At 53.0% G+C, this 19,642-nt stretch overlaps 2 protein-coding genes across 2 annotated transcripts; both read left to right on the forward strand.

Moving 5' to 3' along the window:
- Positions 1-364: 364 nt before the first annotated feature.
- On the forward strand, positions 365-6,745 carry GPR162 (G protein-coupled receptor 162). Its single transcript, XM_056503166.1, has 5 exons — positions 365-512; positions 2,228-3,981; positions 4,782-4,971; positions 5,539-5,690; positions 5,856-6,745. Exons 2-5 carry the CDS (start codon positions 3,142-3,144, stop codon positions 6,381-6,383), a joined length of 1,710 nt encoding a protein of 569 aa, XP_056359141.1. The 5' UTR covers positions 365-512; positions 2,228-3,141; the 3' UTR covers positions 6,384-6,745.
- Positions 6,746-7,584: 839 nt separating this feature from the next.
- P3H3 (prolyl 3-hydroxylase 3) lies at positions 7,585-18,804 on the forward strand. Its single transcript, XM_056497755.1, has 15 exons — positions 7,585-8,161; positions 8,754-8,906; positions 9,582-9,768; positions 9,890-10,021; positions 10,854-10,987; positions 11,265-11,354; positions 11,671-11,723; positions 11,904-11,962; positions 13,117-13,241; positions 13,365-13,460; positions 14,438-14,588; positions 14,760-14,877; positions 17,242-17,317; positions 17,741-17,881; positions 18,120-18,804. The coding sequence occupies exons 1-15, from the start codon at positions 7,751-7,753 to the stop codon at positions 18,330-18,332; spliced, it is 2,139 nt and encodes a 712-aa protein (XP_056353730.1). The 5' UTR covers positions 7,585-7,750; the 3' UTR covers positions 18,333-18,804.
- Positions 18,805-19,642: the final 838 nt, after the last annotated feature.

Below are 19,642 nucleotides of genomic sequence, written 5' to 3' on the forward strand. Positions count from 1 at the left end.
ACGTCCCTCTTCGGAAAAGGGAGCCGGTGCCTTCTTGTCCCGCCAGCGGCACTGCGGGGTGGGCCCGTGTCGGCCCGTGGGGCAGGAGGGCTGCACACTGCGGGGAGCCGCCGTGCCTGGGCCGTGCCAAGCGCGGCTCCGGGAGCACGGCCGGCCGCAGCCCGCCCCGTCGCCGCGGCCCGTCGGGAGCAGCGGCGGGGCCGGTGCCGGGGCCCGGGCGGGGGCCGGGGCGGGGGCCGGGGCCGGGGCGGCGGCTCCGCGCCCGTCCGCCCGTCCCGCCCCCTGGCTGCTCGGCCCGGCGGTGCTCCCGCCGCCGTCCCCCGCCGGCGCTCCCCGCCCCTCGCTCCTCGCCGAGCCCCGCCCGGCGGTGGCCGGAGCGCGGGGCCGGGGCGGCTGCCTGCGGCGGCCGGAGCTGCGGCGGCGGCCGGGGCCGGGGGCCGGCACGGCCGGGCAGAGGCGCGCACAGCCGCGCGGGGCGCCCGTCGCCATGGCAGCGCTTGCTCCGGCGAGAGGTAAGATGGGTCCCCCCGGCCCCCGCCGCCGCCGCCGCGATCGGCCCCCGCTGCGCCGCCGGCGGCCCCCGCTCCGCCGGGCACTGCCGCGCCCCGGGGCGCCCCGCGGGCTCCGCGGCCCCCGCCCAGCCCAGCCCAGCCCAGCCCAGCCCAGCCCCGGCCGAGCCGCTGCGCTCCGCCGCCGCCGGGCGAGGCTCGGGCGGCCGGACCCGCGCCGTGCCCGGGCTGCCGAGCGGGGGGCGAGGGGAGGGGGCGAAGGGCAGCGGCGCACCTCGGCCCGGCCGGCCGCGGCTCCCGGCACCCCGGCTCTCTGCGCGCTTCTTTGCCATCATTCTGGGTCACCTTCCCCTCCGAGCCCACTCCCTCGCCTCCCCCTGCACCAGCAGCCCCGCCGGCGTCTCCTGCGCTCTCCCCCGCTGGCGGGATGGGCGGTGGGTGCACCCAGGCAGCGCGGCCAGCTGCGGACGGGCTGCCCCGACCTGGGCATCCACCCTGCCTTAGTTCTGGGGCACTCCGGTCTCCGTGAGCGAGAGGACCACAGCTCGAAGCAGAATTGGGCCCCAAAGGCAGCAGAAGCGGGGGAATTCCAGCCTCATCGAGGGATCGGTGTGGGCCACCAGAACAAGCTGGTTGGGAAGGGCAGAAGGAGATGCTGCAAGGAAATTTGTTCTCCTGGGATTATCAGAGACGGGTAGTTCTGTAACGGTCTCCAGAGGCCACAGGCCTAACTGCAAGAGTGGTGGTGCTGGGGGGAAAAAGATGAAACAGAGTAGAATGGGGGCATTGCCAGTCCAGTCATGGCAAACTGCTCCAAGCAGGGAGGAAAGGAGACAAAGCCTCAGGTGAGGATATGGAAGCCACCGAGAGGGTGAGAAAATAGGGAGAAGCAGAAGGAGGGGGGAGTGGGAGCTGACCCACTAACTCAGGCTTGGGTACTGAGCCATCCACATAGAGATTTAAGTTTACATCTGCTCTGGTCAAGGCACAGAGCAGGCCTGTACCTTCCTGGAATGTACTACTTGTGTGTCCCCTGTGGATAAAGACAGAGAAGAGGGTCTGAGCTGGTAGGACCAGGGAGGCAAAGATAAGTAGTCTCGAGAATAGGTTAGTAGTCTTGTTCCCTGGGTTTGTGACTGGGGGGTGGTCTCTGGAGACCAGAACTGCTCCAGCAGAAACATGGCTGAAAGACTTGTGTGCCAATGTGAAATGGCAGGGTACTGTTGGAATGGTGGAATGCTCCCATGGATGGGACAGGATGGGAGCAGCAGGTTAAAAATCAGATCATTGGCAGAGAGAAGCTGAGGTCTGAAGACTGTTGAAGCTGTGGGAGCTGAACAGCTGAAACAAGGGGTCTAGCAGCACATGCCTGGGGATGGCAGGGTTGGAATTGCAAGGGATGATGCAGGTCAGACCTTCCATGCCAGAAATGGCATTAGTAACATTTTGGATAGGCACCCTAGGACTGGAAGGGCAGGGAGCATGGTGTGTCTCAGCAGCACTGGATTGAGTTGATGGGAACCAGAGTCCAGCCTGAGCTGTGCAGGGATTGGTGCAAATTTGGCTCTTCTGTTCTGTGAAAGACACAGGGAATGCTCCACACTGTCTAAATCATGACAAGGTGTTAGTGTGGGCAAGGAGAGAGAGGGAGAGAGAAGGAGAGATCTGGGAAGATAGAATGATCTTAAATTACTTTTTCTCTTTTCTCTCTTCAACAGTGCCCTGAATCTCCAAGGGAACCTTTGAAAAGGATCTTCCCCTCCCTGCCATCTCCTTATTGTTTGCCAGCTGTGCCCTGCGCAGGAAAGCTTTAAAGACCAGCAAAAAGAGCACAGCAAAAAGGACAATGTAGTGAGAGTGCAGTGAGGTCTTGGGTAGGGAGCCCTTTGAATCTTGTTTCTCACCCTTCCCTCTTCGTTGATAGCTCTGACAGCCTTGGCAGGAACCTCTACCTGGCCCTGAGCGCGGTGGCATTTGGTGAGAGGGGAATTACACACTGTATACACCGCCCTCACTTTTTTGTCGGGACCTTTGCTCTTTTTCCTGTTGTCTCTGAAACTCTTGCCTAACTCCTCATACCCTAGGACACTGGGAAGCAGGCACTTGCTTCTGCCAAACTGTTTGGAGTCCCTAGAAGTCCCTGTTTGGTGTAGCCTTCACCAGTCCCAGCAGAAGGTGGTCTCTGAGCTAGAAGGTATCTGGCGGCCACATGAAGTAATGAGAGGTTTTTATTTGAGAGAAGAGTGAAGGAGTGATGTAATAGATGGGGAGGAAAAAAAAAAAGTGAGCCCAAGTGAGTGAGGGAAGAAGCACTGGCAAGTGTTCATGAGAGAGAAAAAAGGTGGAAGAAAGAAAGAGAACAAGAGGAAAAAAAACCAGATGAATAAGTTAGAACAAGGGGAAGAAATATAATCAAATAGGAGGGAAAGGGAAGACTGGAAGCGAGACAGAATTGACGGCTGTTCTGCCTGGCACCTGGTGGCAATGCCTTGAGAAACCCTTCCAGCGTGCAAACAACTCACATTGCAGCAGCAGATGAGGAGAGACGTGGCTCCCCCAGTGCAGAATCCCACTCACCCTCCTACGAAATCCCAGCATCAGAGGCAGGGTGCAGTCTAGCAGGGGTGGCAGCATGGGGGACTCTGAATCAGAGTCCACCTTGCATAACAACTCACTGTGGTGGCTGGCATGTGGGATGTTAGCTCTGTTGGCCAACTCTTGGATTATCCTCAGCATCACGGCCAAACAACAGAAACACAAGCCTCTGGAGCTGCTGCTGTGCTTCCTTGCTGGCACGCACATCCTTATGGCAGCAGTACCCCTCACCACCTATGCTGTGGTGCAGCTGCGGCGCGAGTCCTCCGACTACGACTGGAATGAAAGCATCTGCAAGGTTTTTGTCTCCACGTACTACACACTGGCACTGGCCACCTGCTTCACAGTGGCCTCCCTGTCCTACCACCGGATGTGGATGGTGAGGTGGCCAGTCAACTACCGCCTGAGCAACGCCAAGAAGCAGGCTCTGCACGCCGTCATGGGGATCTGGATGGTGTCATTCATCCTCTCCACCCTGCCCTCCATCGGCTGGCACAACAATGGCGAGCGCTACTATGCCCGTGGCTGCCAGTTCATTGTCAGCAAAATAGGGCTGGGCTTCGGTGTGTGCTTCAGCCTCCTGCTGCTTGGAGGCATCGTCATGGGCTTGGTGTGCGTGGGTATCACCTTCTACCAAACCCTGTGGGCACACAGAAGACGCCGGCGGTGCCACCATCAGAGAGCGGAAGAAGCGTCATCCTGCTCTTCATCAGCACACACCACTTTCAATGTGCCAGCCATTGTGGTGGAGGATGTACGAGGCAAAAGGAGGTCTTCACTGGACGGCTCTGAGTCAGCCAAGACCTCCTTGCAGATGACCAACCTCATAAGCGCCATTGTCTTCCTGTATGACACGCTCACTGGGGTGCCTATCTTGGTAAGCATCCAGTTCTCCCTTTCCCTTCAGAGTCTGCAGTTAAACCAGATTTGCTTTTCTCTCAAGTTTTAGAGAAGGATCTCTCCTGTCCCACCAGCCGCAGAACTGCCGCATCTGAATCTGTGTTATTCTGAGCGGTGGTTTTAAAAAGATTGCAGTAATTCTCTCATCCTTCCGCAGCAGCATTTTCTTAAGTCTAAGCCTGGGGAATACACACCACACAGCTAAAACCACTGTGCAAGTTTTAAGTGGCTAAGAGGAGAGGAAATTATTCTACAAACTTACTTGTGAAAACAATGAGATTTCTATTGCTCCAGTTTCCTTTTGGAGAACTGACACATTAGCTTTAACAGCTGATGAATCCAGTTGTCTTTTTCTTTCTGCTTGCATGGCTGTAGGCTGCATTCAGGTTTTGGCTAGCCGATCGATTCTGTGCAAAATTGAAGAGCTAGAGAAGTTCTCAAAAAGAACCCTTAAAAGAGGAGAGGCTGAGTCACAGATTATTTTTTTTCCCAGTGGCTGTGTCCTTTGTTAGCACCTATTTAGCTCCAGCTGGTAATGAGCACAGGAAGAAGGGATGCTAGCACCAGGTCTCATGTTAGAGATATGATAGCTTGGAATATGGTCCAGCAAACCTGGGGCAAGACCCCAGAAGCAGTTTTTCAAAGGGACACAGGGTAATTACTTGAGGAATCCTTTAGAGACAGATTATGTTCTACTACAGAATTGATTCGTGTTACCTTTGTCCCTTGATCCCTACTTCTGTCTCCTTGGCATTATCGCTTTTTCTTTCCTTAAAGGTCGTGAGTTTTTTCAGCCTGCGCTATGATACGGCCCCCACCTGGATGGTTCTGGCTGTGCTCTGGTGTTCCATGGTGCAGACCTTGCTGCTCCCCTCTTTCATCTGGTCCTGCGAGCGCTACCGAGCAGATCTCCGCACCGTGTGGGAGCAGTGTGTGGCTATCATGTCTGAGGAAGACACAGAGGATGGTGAGCTCCTCATCTGACCGCAGTCACCTTTCTTCACTAACCAACCGCCCCAAAAGACTACAGAGGAAAGAGGGGATCTTTGGGAGAAGGATCTTGTGGTGTTGTGGGTAGCTCAGTGACATTCATGTTACAGCTTGGGGTCAGCAACCATGAGAAAATTTATTCTGTAGAGAGGCTCTGCCACTCACTTGCAGCCTTAGGACTAGCATCCAGGAAGCATTTGTGTGACATCCTCCTCACTAGTTGCAAGCATAGATATATTGTGTGTGTGGCTGCCAAACCACAACCGAAGTGACATGCTGGGCCTCAGCCCAGCACGCTCTGATCCAAGGGTCCCAAGACCTGGCAGTGAGCGATTCAAAGGCAAGACAGAAGAAATAGGGCACTGTCTGGGTGCTTTAGTGCTGCTGCAAGCAGAAAGATGAGGTCCTTGTTCAGAGGTGAGCCCTGAGGGCTGCAAGTAGGGCAGCACAAGTCAGATAAGCATTAGGATGGTGTCCAGGTGCCCTGACAATGCTCCTCTTCTGACTAAAAAGTGTTGACTGCTGTTCTTGTCTTTGCCAACAGATGGTGTGTGTGATGATTATGGTGATGGCAGGATCTGCAAAGTGAGATTCGATGCGAACGGCGCTGCAGCTGCGAAGCGGGACTCGCGGGACATCAAGCTGCTGCCCATGCACCACATGTTGTTGCCCCAGGACAAGGTGCACTACCTGCAGGTGAGCCGAAAGCTAGCGGGGCAGCCCCACAACCCACTTCCTTCTCTGTCAGTTTCCCACGCCTTTGTGTCCTCTTGACTCTCTTCTCTGAGAAAACCTCAGCTACTCCCTTCCTGTTCTGACTCTTCAAGTCTTCCATCACCTGCCCCCCTCTCTGTTTTCCAGGTCCCTATCTCACGGAGAATGTCACATGATGAGACTAACATCTTCTCCGCCCACCGCTCTGCTCCATCCTTCCTACACAAGTGGTCTTCGTCTGACGACATCCGCATTTCCACCCCCCGCAAGCCTGGAGGCCCTGGTTTCTTGCCTCCCCAGCTGCATGACTACCAGCACCGCCGGCGGCCCCCAGAAGATGAGCTGACGACCCTACGGCAATTTTTGGAGGGGGGGCTGCTGCCCCGGGGCTCCAGCTCCAGCGCCTGCTTCTTCCGAGATGAGATCACCACATTCATCGACGAGACGCCACAGCCCACCCCAGCCTGCAGCCCACGGCACTCCCGTCTCCTGCTCGCATCGCGCCGCGACCGCCGCCTCTCCCTCGGCAGCAGGGAGGAGGAGAATTCCGACCGGCCACGGCGCTGCTCCGTTCTTGGCAATGAAGTCTGGCAGCTGCAGGACGGAGAGCAGGCGCCATGTGAAAGGACCCTAGAGGCCTGCGAGCCACAGACCTTCCAGGACCCCAAACTATGAGAGACAGCATCAAAAACATTCAGTGCCATCACAGTTTTTAAATAAAACTTCAAGCCTTCCCTTTGTCCCGGGACCCAATCACTAATTTGCATTTTCATCTTTCTCGCCAGCAGGCAGAAAACACGGCACCCCATGCTGGTGGGGGAAAAAGAAGTGGGACAGATCCGCAGAAGGGAGCACAACGGACGGACGGACAGACAGCCTGTGCCTGCTCTCAGGTTACAAACACATCCACCGCTGCCACCGCCACTTGGCACCCTTGCCAGTCCCGTCCCTTTGTGAACTCCACCCTCGCATCCGCTCTGCCCTAAGAGACAAGGCAGACGCAGAATGGTATTAAAATTCTATATTTGGAGTGTCAATCGTGTGTCTGTTTTTAAAATACTATATTAGTAATAATTTTGTTTCCATAGAAACAAAATGATTGGCCCGATGTTTAATGAAGCTTCACAGGCTTTTGGAAGGGAAATGCAGAATGTGCGAGGCTCCTTTCCTCCCTCTTCATCCTTTCTTGTCAGTTCCTCTGAAAGGCAACAGATGCTTAGCAGCCCAGGAAAGGGAGTGATGCCCTTAGAGGAGCTGTCATGGGAGACTGGGTGAAAGGTCTTCTGTCCATTTCAGAGTGGTGCTAAGCAGCAGAGGCCTTGGGTTTCTAACATTGCTCAGCTAAAGGTTTTGCTTAGAGGCAACTCCAGGCTTGGAAAGAATTCTCTCCAAGAAGACTCTGAGACCCTTAACATCTTATTTCACCAGTGCAAACTCTTGATTCCAGTGCAGACTTTGTGTGAAACTTCAGATGGCCTGAACTTCTCAGCCAAACAGGAAAACTGACAGAGGCTTCTGGGGGAAGGCTCCCTCAACTGCTCACACCATCAAAGATGGGAGTGGTGAGGTCTGGAGCAGGCTCCTGCTCCAGACACAGCCCTTGTCAGGGAGAGGCAAGAGCTCTGTGTGGGAGATGGACCTTCTGGCTGGTGCTGGCTGCGGTTCCAGCCATAGGCAAAGGTTTGGCAATGTCAGAGGGAGATAGGTAGCCCTTCCCCCCCAAAGCAGTTTTCCGTGTGATGGGAGCATGAAGTGTCCGAGCGTGACTCCAAGGAGAGGCCTCGTTGGAGGCATTTGGGTGACCCACGTCGAAGGGACGGTTCGTCCTGGGGCGGCCGCCCGGACAGGGGGGCCACGTCAGACAGGGGGAGCGGCAGCAGCACCGGGAGCCCCCGAGGCGCAGCGGGGCCCGGGCCGAGCCCGCCCGCCCAGCGCGGCCCCGGACCGGCGCCGCCCCCGGGGTGGGCCGAGCCCGGGGCCCGCCAGCACGCTCGCCCGGCCCGGACCCCTTCTCCTCTTCTCCGCCTTCCCCTGCCGGAGCCATGGCCTCGCTGCTGTGCCTCAGCCTGCTCGCCGCCGCCGCGGCCGCCACGTCGCCGGGCCGGCTGGTGCCGTTCGACCTGCTGTACGCGGACGGGGTGCGGGCGTACCTGGCGCGGGACTGGGCGCGGGCGGCCGAGCTGCTGCAGCGCGCCCTGCACAGCTACGCGGGGCTGCGGGCGGCCCGCCGCGCCTGCCGCGCCGCCTGCGCCCGCCAGGAGCCCTTCGCCGGCGGGCCCAGGCGCTGGGAGGCCGCGCTGCTCGGGCCGGTGCTGCAGCGCGCCGGCTGCCTGCAGCGCTGCCTGGGCCGGCGGCTGCGCCCCGCGCCCTCCGCGCACCGCGCCAGCCGCGCCGTGCGCCGCGACTTCCAGCGCAGGGAGCCCTACAACTACCTGCAGGTGGCCTTCTTCCAGGTGGGCACCGGCCCCGGGCGGGCTCGCTGCGGAGCGGGGCGGCTGCCGCCTCCGGGGTGCTGTCGTGCGCGGCACGGCTCTCCGGCAGGGTCCCCGGGAGGCCGAGGGGTGAACGAACGCCTTTCTGCAGCCTCGAGAAGAAACAGCCGAGAGGGAGCCTTAGTGATGCGCAGAAATATCAGCAAGGGGGTTGCCAAGGGAATGGAGCCAGGTTCTTCTCACTGGTGCCAGCCGCTGCAACAGGCAACAGGCAAAAACTGATGCGCAGAAGTTCCACCTTTAGGTGGAATATTAGGAATAATTCTACTATGCGGGTGACCGTGCACTGGAACAGATTGCCCAGAGCAGTTATGGAATCTCCCTCACCGGAGACATTCCAAAACCATCTGGATGCAATCTGATGCCATGTGCTGTAGGACGACCCTGCTTGTGCAGGGAGGTTGGAGCGGATGACCCACTGTGGTCTCTTCCAATCTGACCCATTGTGTAATTCTGTGATTCGGTGAACCCGGTAAGCAGCTGGGGTGAGGGGTGGGTGTGAACTGCAGAGACCTGCAGAAGCATGACAGGCACTACTACCTTTTCTCCACAGCTGAAGAAGCTGGATCAGGCTGTGTCTGCTGCTCACACCTTCTTCGTCGCTAATCCCCAGCACCTCCAAATGCGGGAGGACATTGAGAAGTACCGGCGAATGTCAGGGGTGAAGTCAGACAGCTTCCAGGACCTGGAGGCCACGCCACACTGGGTGAGGGCTCAGTGCAGAGCCACGCATGAGCAGCTCTTATTCCACCCTAGGGACTGGTCTGGGACCCTGATCTCTTCCCACACAAAGGCCATGGCTTGAGACAGGGCTCCCAAAGAGAGAAGTGTAGATAGATTCAGCCTGGAAGGGACCTTTAATGATCGTCTAATCCAAGTTCCCTGCAGGGATGCCTTCCACTAGATCAGGTTGCTCAAAGCCCCATCCAACCTGGCCTTGGAGCACTTTGAGGGATGGGACATCCAGAGCTTCTCTGAGCAGCCTGCTTCAGTGACTTACTACAGTAAAAGTATAAAAGTATCTTATCTCCAACAAGTATTTTATCTTCCATCAAATGCTTTTTCAGTTAATACCATTGCCTCTTGTTCTGTCACTGCAGGACTTGGTCAAAAGTCTTGCTCAGACCCCTTTGTGTCTGAAAGGCTACAGGGAGATCTCCCTGCAGCCTTCTCTTTGAGGTGAGGACAAACCACTCTAAGTGTGGCAGAGAGACTTTTTGATGACAGTTGTTTGGCTTAAGTCTAGGATTTGCTGTCACTGCGTGGTTGAATGTGCATGAGCAGGCGGGCTCCTGTATGTCAGCATCACCCTGTGAGCAACTCAGAAGTCTCCTTTGGTGTCACCCACTCTGATGGAGGCCCCTGGATCTGTCCTTCACAGGAAGCATATGAGACTGGTGTGCAGCACTATGATGCAGATGAGTACCTGCAGGCCGTGGCCAGGCTGGAGGAGTCACTGTCAGAGGCTCTGTCAGCCCTGGAAGAGTGTCGTGCCCTGTGTGAAGGGCCTTGGGAGGATGAGGATGAGGAGGAGAAAATGCAGCCTGGCCTGTATGAAGCCATTGCAGGTAGAGGCATGGAGGTTTGGGTGGGAAGGCTGTCCTCCCCATACTGGGCACATCCCATGTCCCAGCACTCCTGCCTGGAAGGGGTGTGACCTACTGCCTTTCTTGCTCCTCTGTCTTGCAGCCCATTATATTCAGGTTTTGAAGTGCAGGCAGCAGTGCGTCCTGGAAATTGCCACAAAGCCGGGGAGAATTTCTGCCACAGAGGATTTCATACCATCTCATCTTGATTTGCTGCAGTTTGCCTACAGCCAGGGTGAGCAGAGCCACAAACCAGTATGTTGTGGCACCCCTACACTTGTCCTTTGTCTCTGATCCTGGAGGGCAGTTTGTCGTGGGGAAAAGTGGGCACACAGACCTGAGCTCTACTTCTGTTTGCCCTCTAACTCTTCTCAGAACCTCTATTCAAGTCTGTGGCCACCTTGGGAGATGTCCCTTGTGGTATTCTTCAGTCTCATTGCCCAGGTTCTGTGATTTGAGGCTGTTCCCATGTTGCTGAGTGTTTTATACCCTTCTTTTCAGTACATGGCTCCAGACCAGGCTCTCACTTCCTGCCTAGAGGCTACCCATGCATTTCACCTCAGCAGTGGTGTTCCTTCTGAGGCAGCTCTACCTGTTCCTGCTGAACTAATGGCCTGTCGTGACACTGCTCATCCTGTCACTTTGTCACTTTCACACATCCCTCAACCCTTCTTTTGCACACCCCTGCTCCTCCCCGCACTGATCCAACTGTTTCTTAGTTCTCTGTCAGAACGCTGGTAAAACTTGTATCTCAGAGAAGCTGCTAGCCCCCTCATCTGATGCATGAGGGAAGTGGGACCATTTCTCTTTCAGAACATACTTAGTTTTAATCTGTTTCTTCTAAACCAGCTCCCAATAAGTATTAAAGGCATGCCTGTTCTGTACCAGGTTCATTCCCATTGTTGGGTGGAGGCCCTGCTAAGCAGGGGTTGATGTGTGCTTGGTGTAAGGCCAGCTGCCAGGTCCTGACAGCGACACTGGGTGCTGCTGGCCTGTTCACATTCACTGCTCAAGTCTTTCAGAACAAACAGTGTTTGTTCTCTTTTCTTCTCTTCCCCCCACCCAAGTTGGGAACCAGACACTAGCTGCTGAATGTGCTGCCTCCTACTTGCTCTTCTATCCCACGGATGAGCCCATGTTGGAGAAAATGAAAGAGTATCGCACAGAACTGGGAGAGGATGCAGCTGTCACAGCCAGACAGGTACTTACAGCTCCAGGTCTGTCCTTTTTGGTCCTCCCCTGTCCCAGGATCACAGTCCAAGAGACAAAAAGGGAAAGGTGTTTCACTGCAGATGTGTGCTAAGGCCAGGACTGAAGAAACTGGAGTTTACTTCTAGTCTGTCACAGTCAGTGTCCCTTCAGGCCGAGAACGGGTTTTAATTGTGCAGTGTGATGGGGCAGGCTGCTGCCCCTGCCCTGGACAGGGATGGGCTTGTCTTGTGTGAGGTGGTTGTTTGACAGTCTCTTCACTTCCCTAGAGTATTCAGCATTATGTGCAGAGATCTTTGATGGAGAAGAAGTTGATTTATTATGCAGTGGAGCATCTGGGAGAAACTTTTAATGACCCTGTAAGTATTGTCTTAATCTTCCTGCCATGGTTTCAGCAATTGTTCACAATCACAGTTATCAGAATTCACTTTAGTAGGCTGTGATCCAGAAAGCATCAGATGCTGATGAGTAGGACCCCCAGGTCCTTAAGAGGTGGATCTTTAAGGCCTTTCTGCTGCTCCAGGACTGAAGTTAATTTGAAATCGCTGCTGTAGCCATAGGCATTGGCTCAATTTATCTGTCCTGAGAAGTGGGCAGCAGTGGTTGGTCTGATACTCACTGGAGAAGCAGTGCAAGGTTTGTTGTGTACTGTGTACCTGTGTTTTTTTCCTACAGGATCTTTGGACTCCAGATGAGCTGATTCCTGAAAACCTAAAGCAGAAACACAGGTAAGATTGGGCATGTCAGCTAGGACTGCAATATAAGTAGGGGTGGTACAAGGAACAGTAATACGTAGAGAAATGGGCACAAAATGAACTGGAAGGATGTGAAATGCTGCTACAGAGGAGGGTTGGGCATAGCTCTGTGTACTGACAGCCCTGGTCTCTGTTTGTTCCCTTGCTCCCGAGAGAGGATCAGGAGAAGCAAAAGCGGGAAACTCTGGATGTGGAAGAGAGGGAGAAGAGAGGTGAGTAAAAGAGCTTGAAGGAGGTCTTGGATGCAGTCAGCCAGTTTTACTCAGGCTAAGGGCCGTCTTCCACCCTCAGACATTTGAATGCAACCATAGATGCAGACTGACTTGAATGGCTCGGCAAGTCTTCTCACTCTTCTTTTCTTCCTCTTTGATGCATGTGTAATCTTGCACAATCTCCCCACATCTCTGGCATGCAAACTCAAAGGGCACTGTGGCTGGACAAGCTGAGAACAGCCTGAGTGTGTGACAAGCCTGTGGACCTGCAGATCCCTGTTCAGTGTGCCAGGAGTGTCTACACCAAGCCTGATTCAGCTCCACCAGCCCAACTTCAATCAACATTTTTCTGAAAGGGACGTGAAGGGAGGGGCCAGGAAATGGAACTGGAAGCAGGCAATGTAGCTTGGGCAAGTCTTTCCCTGGAAAACAGAAGTCCAAAGGGTTGGTGGCTGAATAATACCGACTGTAGTGCAGAGTCTCGTGTTCTTCCGGTCCCTGTTGTTATGTGTGGATACAGAGCCTCTTGGAAGGCTCTGTCGTGGAGTCTGTGCTTAAAATGATCCCAAGTGGTTCCCTGCTGTGGCACCTGTGAGAGTAGAGCCTTCTAAGGGCCTGAGCGCCTTGGTGTTCCTCCTCATCCAGAGGCCAGAGGGGGTGGGAAAAAAGGCCAAATATTAAAAAGCTAAATCATCAGCTAATATCCAGTGCTTCTCTTTGGGGATGAAGAAAGCAGAAATATTCACCAGAGATAATTCTGGGATAAGATGTAGATGAAAGATGATTGAAAGGAAGGTTGATGGAAGTGTTTACCTGCTTCTTTTCTCCAGAGCCTCACTCCAGTAGGCTGGACCTGTTCTGCTGCTGCAATCCACAGTGCACTCATCTTCCCCCAGCTCCCTGCTGCTCTCCCAGCAAGTCCCAAGCCTCTGCTGGCTCCTGAAGCACGTGCTGTAGGCCAGCTTCCCCAGCTGGTGCTCTGGTTCCCCTGAAGCATGTGAGGGGTCTGCGAGGAGCGGGCACTTCTGGGGAACTGTCCTGTCTTCTCAGAGAATGTACAGTGTCTCTCCACTTCCTTATCCAGGCTGGGGTTGGTGTCTGAGGGATTCTTGGCCAAAGCTTGCTCATGCCTGTCTGTGCTTGCTTCTCAACAGGTCCTTTGCCTTTTGAGGGGATTGTTGTCACGATGGATTCCCAGCAGATGAATGGAACCCAGAGGGTTGTGTTCGACAGAGTGCTGACAGAGTCTGAGTGCAAGGACCTTCTCCGGCTGACAAAGGTGAGGCCAGGATCCTGTAGGAATTCCTGTGTGTGTACTCTCCTCTTCAGCAGGCAGGGCAGTAGGGTTTCCATGGAGAGAGGTGGCAGTCTAATGCATGTCATCTGTATCCTTCTATTCCAGGCAGCGGGGGAAGCAGGAGATGGGTACCGGGCAAGACGGTCGCCTCACACCCCACATGAGAGATTTGAAGGGTTAACTGTTTTGAAGGCCATGCAGGTAAAATGCATCTGTGAGTCTGCTGCCTTCTTAATTGTCCATAAAGAGAGTTTGCCACCTGAGTGTTTTCTTCTGTGACTTGCACTCTGGGTGGTATCGTGGGTGTGCTGTCTCCCTCACAACACTTGTGGTCTCCTTTGACCTGCTTCCTCCTCAATCACATTCAGGAGTTTTGTGCATGGAGGGCTTGACAAGTGCTTCCTCCTGTGTGAGGCAGGGTTTTGGGACTGCTTGACCCTGTGAGGTAACCTTACAGACATGCTTAGTATAGAGCTGGAGAATAAATTAAGGTAGAAGGAGCCTCTTGAGATCTCTAATCTGACCTCCAGCTTGCAGCATGTCCAATTCCAAAGCTAGATGAAATCCCTCAATTCTTAGTGTAGGCAAGTTCTGAACATTTCCAAGGGTGGAGATTCTCCAGGCTCTTTGGGCACCTTTTTTGGTGCTGTACCAGTCTTGTGAAGGTGAAATTTTTTCTTCATATCTAGTCAAAATTTCCCTTGCTGCAGCTTTTGTCTGCTGCCTCTTTTCAGTGTGTCTCTCTGAGGAGACTCTGTCTCCATCTCATCTATAACAGCCTTTTAGGTGACAGGAGGCTGTACTTAGATGTTCCTTTGGCCTTCTCTAGACTGAAGAAAGCCTCTTTTTCTTTTGGCCTCTTTTTCTAAGTCGTATGCTCCAACATTCCTGCCATCTTAGGACTCTTCATTCAAGACTCACTCCAGTCTCCTAGTATCTCTTGTGTAGTGGGAGACTACTACAAATGATGCAGATGTGGCTTCATGGGCCAGGGAGAAGAAAATAACTGCTGTGCTGTACAGTTGTGCTCCTGAGTTATATTTAAATGAGAAAATGCGTTCTATTCTTGCCTGAGTGACCACATGACTTTACAAAGGTCTCTTCTCCGTGCTGTGTACGTGTATCATCTCTTAGAGTGTCTCTGTAAGTATTGTAACAGACTTGTTTTTCACTTGTAGCTAGCCCAAAATGGGGACGTGGAATGGAGAGACGCCAAATTGCTTCTGCAGGCTAGTGAGAAATCTCGGAAAATCATAGAGTCCTATTTCACTCCTGGAAAGAAACTCCATTTTTCATTCACACACCTTGTGTGTCGCAGAGCTGTAGACGGTAAAGAGCCTTTCATCCTGCTAGTCCCTGTCTCCCAGAGAGTCTCCTCACTCCTCACCATGTGCTCTCAGGAGACTATGCTCCCTTTAATCTGTTTTTCTTTTCCCTTTCTCTCTGCTTTATTCTTTCTTGAAACTGAAAATGCCCATATTCCTTTTTACATATTTTCAGGGGAACAGGAAGGCCGCATGGATCTTAGTCATCCCGTCCATGCTGATAATTGTCTCTTGGATCCTGAGGGGCAAGAGTGCTGGAAGGAGCCTCCTGCCTATGTGTACAGGGACTACAGGTAAGAGCACCTGCATTAGATCATGTGAAGACATCCCTGGCCCCATCAGAGGATGAGCTTAGCTTATAGAAGCTGGGTGATGGTTGGCTCAAAGCCATCCAGGACTGTAGCATCAGGCAGAAGGCTGTATCAGCATCTTCAGAACGAGGTGTGAAACACCTTCCCTAGGCTGGGAAGACCTGCCCTTTTTCCCTTCTTGCTTCAAACAGCCAGCTTTAACAGAGAGCAGAATGAGGCTGGGAGGCTGCACAAATTAGAACCATGATATCAAACTGTTAGCTTGTGGGTCTACCACAGTACTACAGTCAGCTGTCAGCCCTTTTGACAGGCTGTTTCCTGTAGTCAAGTTCCATCTTTTACAGAATTCTGTGAATTACAGGAAAGGGATAGTCAAGCTCCTTGGATTCCTTCTGTTTGAGCAGTCAGTGTACTTCAGTGACTATTCTCTCAAGATTCACTGCAAATACTTTGTGTTGGGTTTTTCCATTCCACGTGAGAGTTTATGTTTTTTCCAGTCTGTGGCTGGTTTTATTACTCCTCTGTGAAAGACCCTGAAATACAGTTTAATGGTGATGCCAGTTGTTGCACACTGCAGCCAGATGAGGTCAGTTCACTACAGCTGATTCCTTCTACTTTCCATCTCATCCCTGAGCATCCAGAAATTTTACTTGTCTTTTCTTTGAATGGTAGTTGTATCCAGAGCAGAAATCTCTAAGCAGCTGTGATGAGGATATGGGACTTAGAGGGAATTCCATTATCATTGAGTTGTTTCCCTTCCGATAGCGGTGTTTACTTGGCATAACCAGATTGTAAAATTACCAGACTTTGTCGTGTAACTGGTTAGATCTCTGTCCCTCCTGTGAGGAAGCCATCCTGTCCCTTCACTGCTCCCCGAGTTCTTTGACTTCCACTTGAATGGATGGTAAAATACCTTCCCAGAATCCATGCCACTGAGCTGTTTTTGGGAGTATCCCTGTCCTCTTGTAGCTTGAGTTATGACTGCCCAATAATCAGCTCAAGGGCTGAGCTCTTATGGTGTCCTTTTGAACAAAGTCCCTGTGTGCCAGACTTCCTGGATCTTTTCTGTGGATCTGTGCTATGGGCATTAATGACAATATTGAATAGGTTTGGACCTAGGGGCACACGAGTTCAAGTGATGCTCTTCTGGGTGCACAGTGCTCCTTTGGGTGTCAGAGTACGTTGGTCCCTGTGTGCTGTTCATGCTCATCTTCATCTTCTCTTTTAGTTAGAAATTTCCCCCATGGCACCATTCTGAGTCCTTTTACAAGAGTCCAAACTGCTGAGATTAGGCAGGTAGTGTTTCCTTGGAAAACCCACTGTTTTTTCAAACATTGTGTGGGTAGCCCAATTTTAGTACCCCCACGTTACATTTTAAGACCATTTTCCATTTACTCTTTGTCCTCCAATTACCCTTCTCAGAAATGGAGTCTAAAGCCCTGCAGACTATTGAGGTCAGGATAACACTGTTTATGCTTCAGCCATTATCCCTATCTTCCTGTCCCTTTGGATGTGCGAGAGCTGTCCTTGCTTTTCTCCACTCATGTCAGCACCCAGCTTCACAGTCTTATTAAAACCCTGTGGCAGAAGAGCTACAACTTCCTGTATTTCAGGGCTGGTAATCCTCTCACTGCCCTTATGTACTTCAACATTGCTTCAGCAACCACAGTGTTGATTTGTATTTCTTCCTCTCAGTCCCATTAATTAAGAGCCTCTGTTGTTCCTTTGATGTTTTCTATCAGCTTGATTGAATACCAAGAGGAACCCGGGTAGTTTGTGGTCCATTCTTTCACCTACTCTACTGTGGTCTCACCTGTGCTGTGAAGGGGCCTCACTACTTCTCTTTTTGTATAACTTTAGTAAAAAAGTTTCTTGGTTTAATTTTCTTTTCTACGTGCACCAGTTCTCTTTTTGATCATTCTGATTCTAATATTACCCTGAAATTCCTTGGCTGTTAAGACATGGCTTTCTTTCCTGATCAGTCTCCTCTTCCAGAAGTTGCATTATTCCCAACCTTGAAAGATAAACAACAGGTTAGAAACAAGGTCTATCAGGCCCAGGGCATTGTCACAACAGTGCCACAGATGCATGCTGCAGGGGATTAAGAACAAACCAAAATAAAGTGGGACAAGTGTGTGGAGCTAATTCCCTGACATACTCTCCCAGCCTCCTGTGGCTTGCAGCTCAGGGACTCCCCTGAGCTAGACACTGCTGTATTTAACACCCTCAGATGGATTCTCCTGCTAGCTGGTCTACTTGCTTTTGAACCTGTGACAAGGAGTGTGGGGAAGCACCTGGCAGCAATAAGCTTCACCGTACGTATGTACTCTTTCTTTCTGTCCACAGTGGCATTCTCTACCTCAATGATGACTTCCAAGGTGGGGGCCTTTTCTTCACTGAGATGGACACTGTGACTGTCACAGTAAGTCTGGGACTGGCCAAAAGAGGGAGAGAGGACTGAGGGCGAGACTTGGTCTGGGCAGGAGGAAACTGGTTGGTTATTGGATCCCACCATTCCAAAAACAATCCAGTGCTGGAGCAGTGGCAGATTCAAATGGGGACAGCTAAAGGCAAATTAAGGCAAATCTCAGACAGAGGAGAGTTTGACTCTTTCCTATCTGAGATTTTCCAGACTCTTCCAGTCTGTGGGTGCCTGTGACCTTTGTTGTCCCGTTGATTCTCTCTGTCCCTCTCCAAAGCCTGCCTTGCTCATAGACTGGCTGTAGATGCCTAGCAGCTCTCTGCTCTTCCACATTCCCAGAGGCAGTGTCACCTCTGTGGAAGGACTGTGTACTCCAGAGCTGGGGTCTGCTGGCTTCACGGTCCCTTGTCTCTCTCCTGGCAGGCTGAGGTACGTCCCAAGTGTGGGAGGCTGGTGGCCTTCAGCTCTGGCAAGGAGAACCCCCACGGCGTGTGGGCCGTGAGCCGCGGCAGGCGCTGCGCCATTGCCCTCTGGTACACGCACTCCCAGGAGCACGCTGAGCAGGTGAGGGGACAAATACAAGTGCCTCCAAGTGAGATCAGATCCCCTGAGGTGCAACTTTTAGGCTTTCCTTGGGCCACGGCCTAGTGCAGCAGCTGGGAGTTGCCCTCTGGCAAGGTGTCTGGTGGAGGGGCCAGCGGGTGCTGGGCCCTGCTCAGGGGGATTGGGCTCTGGAGAGGGTGGGTGGATGTTTGTCAAGACCCCAGCAGGGAGGATTCACATCATTTCTGTCTCCATGCAGGATCGGGTGAAGGCAGAGGAGCTGATGGAGCAGAGGGCTGCGGAGCAGGACCAGCCTGGTGGAGAACAACATCAGGGGGCTGCTCGCCGCAGCAGATCCTCCCCAGCGCCTCGTGCTCCCGGCCGTGCGAGCAAGCCTGCGGGTCAGGGACAGAAGCCTGGCTTGCACGGGGAGCAGCACCCCAAGGTGCTGCGGGCCAGAGATGAGTTCTGAGTGCAGGGGGCCCTGTGGACTGTCACACGCCATGGGCCTGGCAGGTCACGGGAGGACCAGGACCACGGAGGCCTGGAGCAGTGTATTAGAGTGGTAGAGCCATAGTGATGGGGAGGGGGCAGCTTTCTTCTCTGTGGTGTCCCAGCAGCTGAAAAACAGGAGAAGGGCACAGTGTGGAAGTCAGTGACACCAGGAACCTTCTTTGCTGCCTCACCGTGCTTGTCTCACTCAGAAGTAAGAAGACAAGCTCTTCTCACCCCACCCCTCTCAGTGCCGACTTCTTGGCCATCCAGGGTTAAATCTGAGGGGGAGGAGCTTGGAGTCTTTTCAGCTGGTCTGTCTCACAGTCAGGAACTCAAAGCCTTTGAATTTCCTAAGCACCTGCAAGCTCCAGAACCTTGCAAAGTGACCTGAGACAGAAAGAGTGAGGGACTGTGAATATATGGAATAAAAGCCAAATGCTGGACACAGATATTGATGGGAGCTTGACTCTGTATACCAGGGAGACCAGCACTCTTGTTTCAGATTGAAATTTAATTAACAAATGATGGGAAGGGATTGAGCCCTCAGTGAAAGATAACAAAGTATTTGCCCAGATGTCGCTACTTGTAATAAGGGAGACCAAGAGATAAAGTCAACTGTGACATGACTAACATGGAAAGGGTGAGGAGTGCCTTTAAGTAAAAGCACTGTACACTCATATTTCCCTATAGCGAGACCTTTCCTTTTTTTTTGTTTTCATTTTTTTTTTCCCTCTCCATGCACTAAATTGTCCCTGAAAGCAGAAGAGAGATTTTGTTTATCATTTTCCACCCTGATAGACAATCTGCTGTCACTGCCCAGGGGATTAGTGTCCCGAGATGGGATTATATTGTAGCCAAATAGGAATTGAATGGGGTGGATATGGAGTATCTAAAAGAGCAGTGACCCTTTTCCTGGGAAGCATTAGAGCAGGAGATCAGTCTGTGGTCATGACATACTCAAGCTTTGGTGAATTGTGTATGGAGACCCCCAGTGCAGATGGGGGTCTTTCTTCAGATGGAAGAAATCTGTAGAGCCAGGGCCAGTGGTGTAAGAGGTGGATGGGTGATCCCCTTGTCACTGTTGGCACAGGGCCCGTGCTCCACGGGAAGGGAAGTCCTTCCTCAGTCGGAATCCTGACACTTCTTAACACGCAGGCTTGGGAAACCTGTGTCGGCAACCCTTTTTGCTTCCCATCCTCCCCAGGGTCACAGGAAAAAGTTTGACTGTGTGCATTTCGAATTCCCTCTCCCTGGCGAGGGGCCTGTCATATCCCACACCCACAGGTC

The sequence above is a fragment of the Oenanthe melanoleuca genome, chromosome 1 (assembly GCF_029582105.1).
Source record: "Oenanthe melanoleuca isolate GR-GAL-2019-014 chromosome 1, OMel1.0, whole genome shotgun sequence".
NCBI lineage: Eukaryota > Metazoa > Chordata > Aves > Passeriformes > Muscicapidae > Oenanthe > Oenanthe melanoleuca.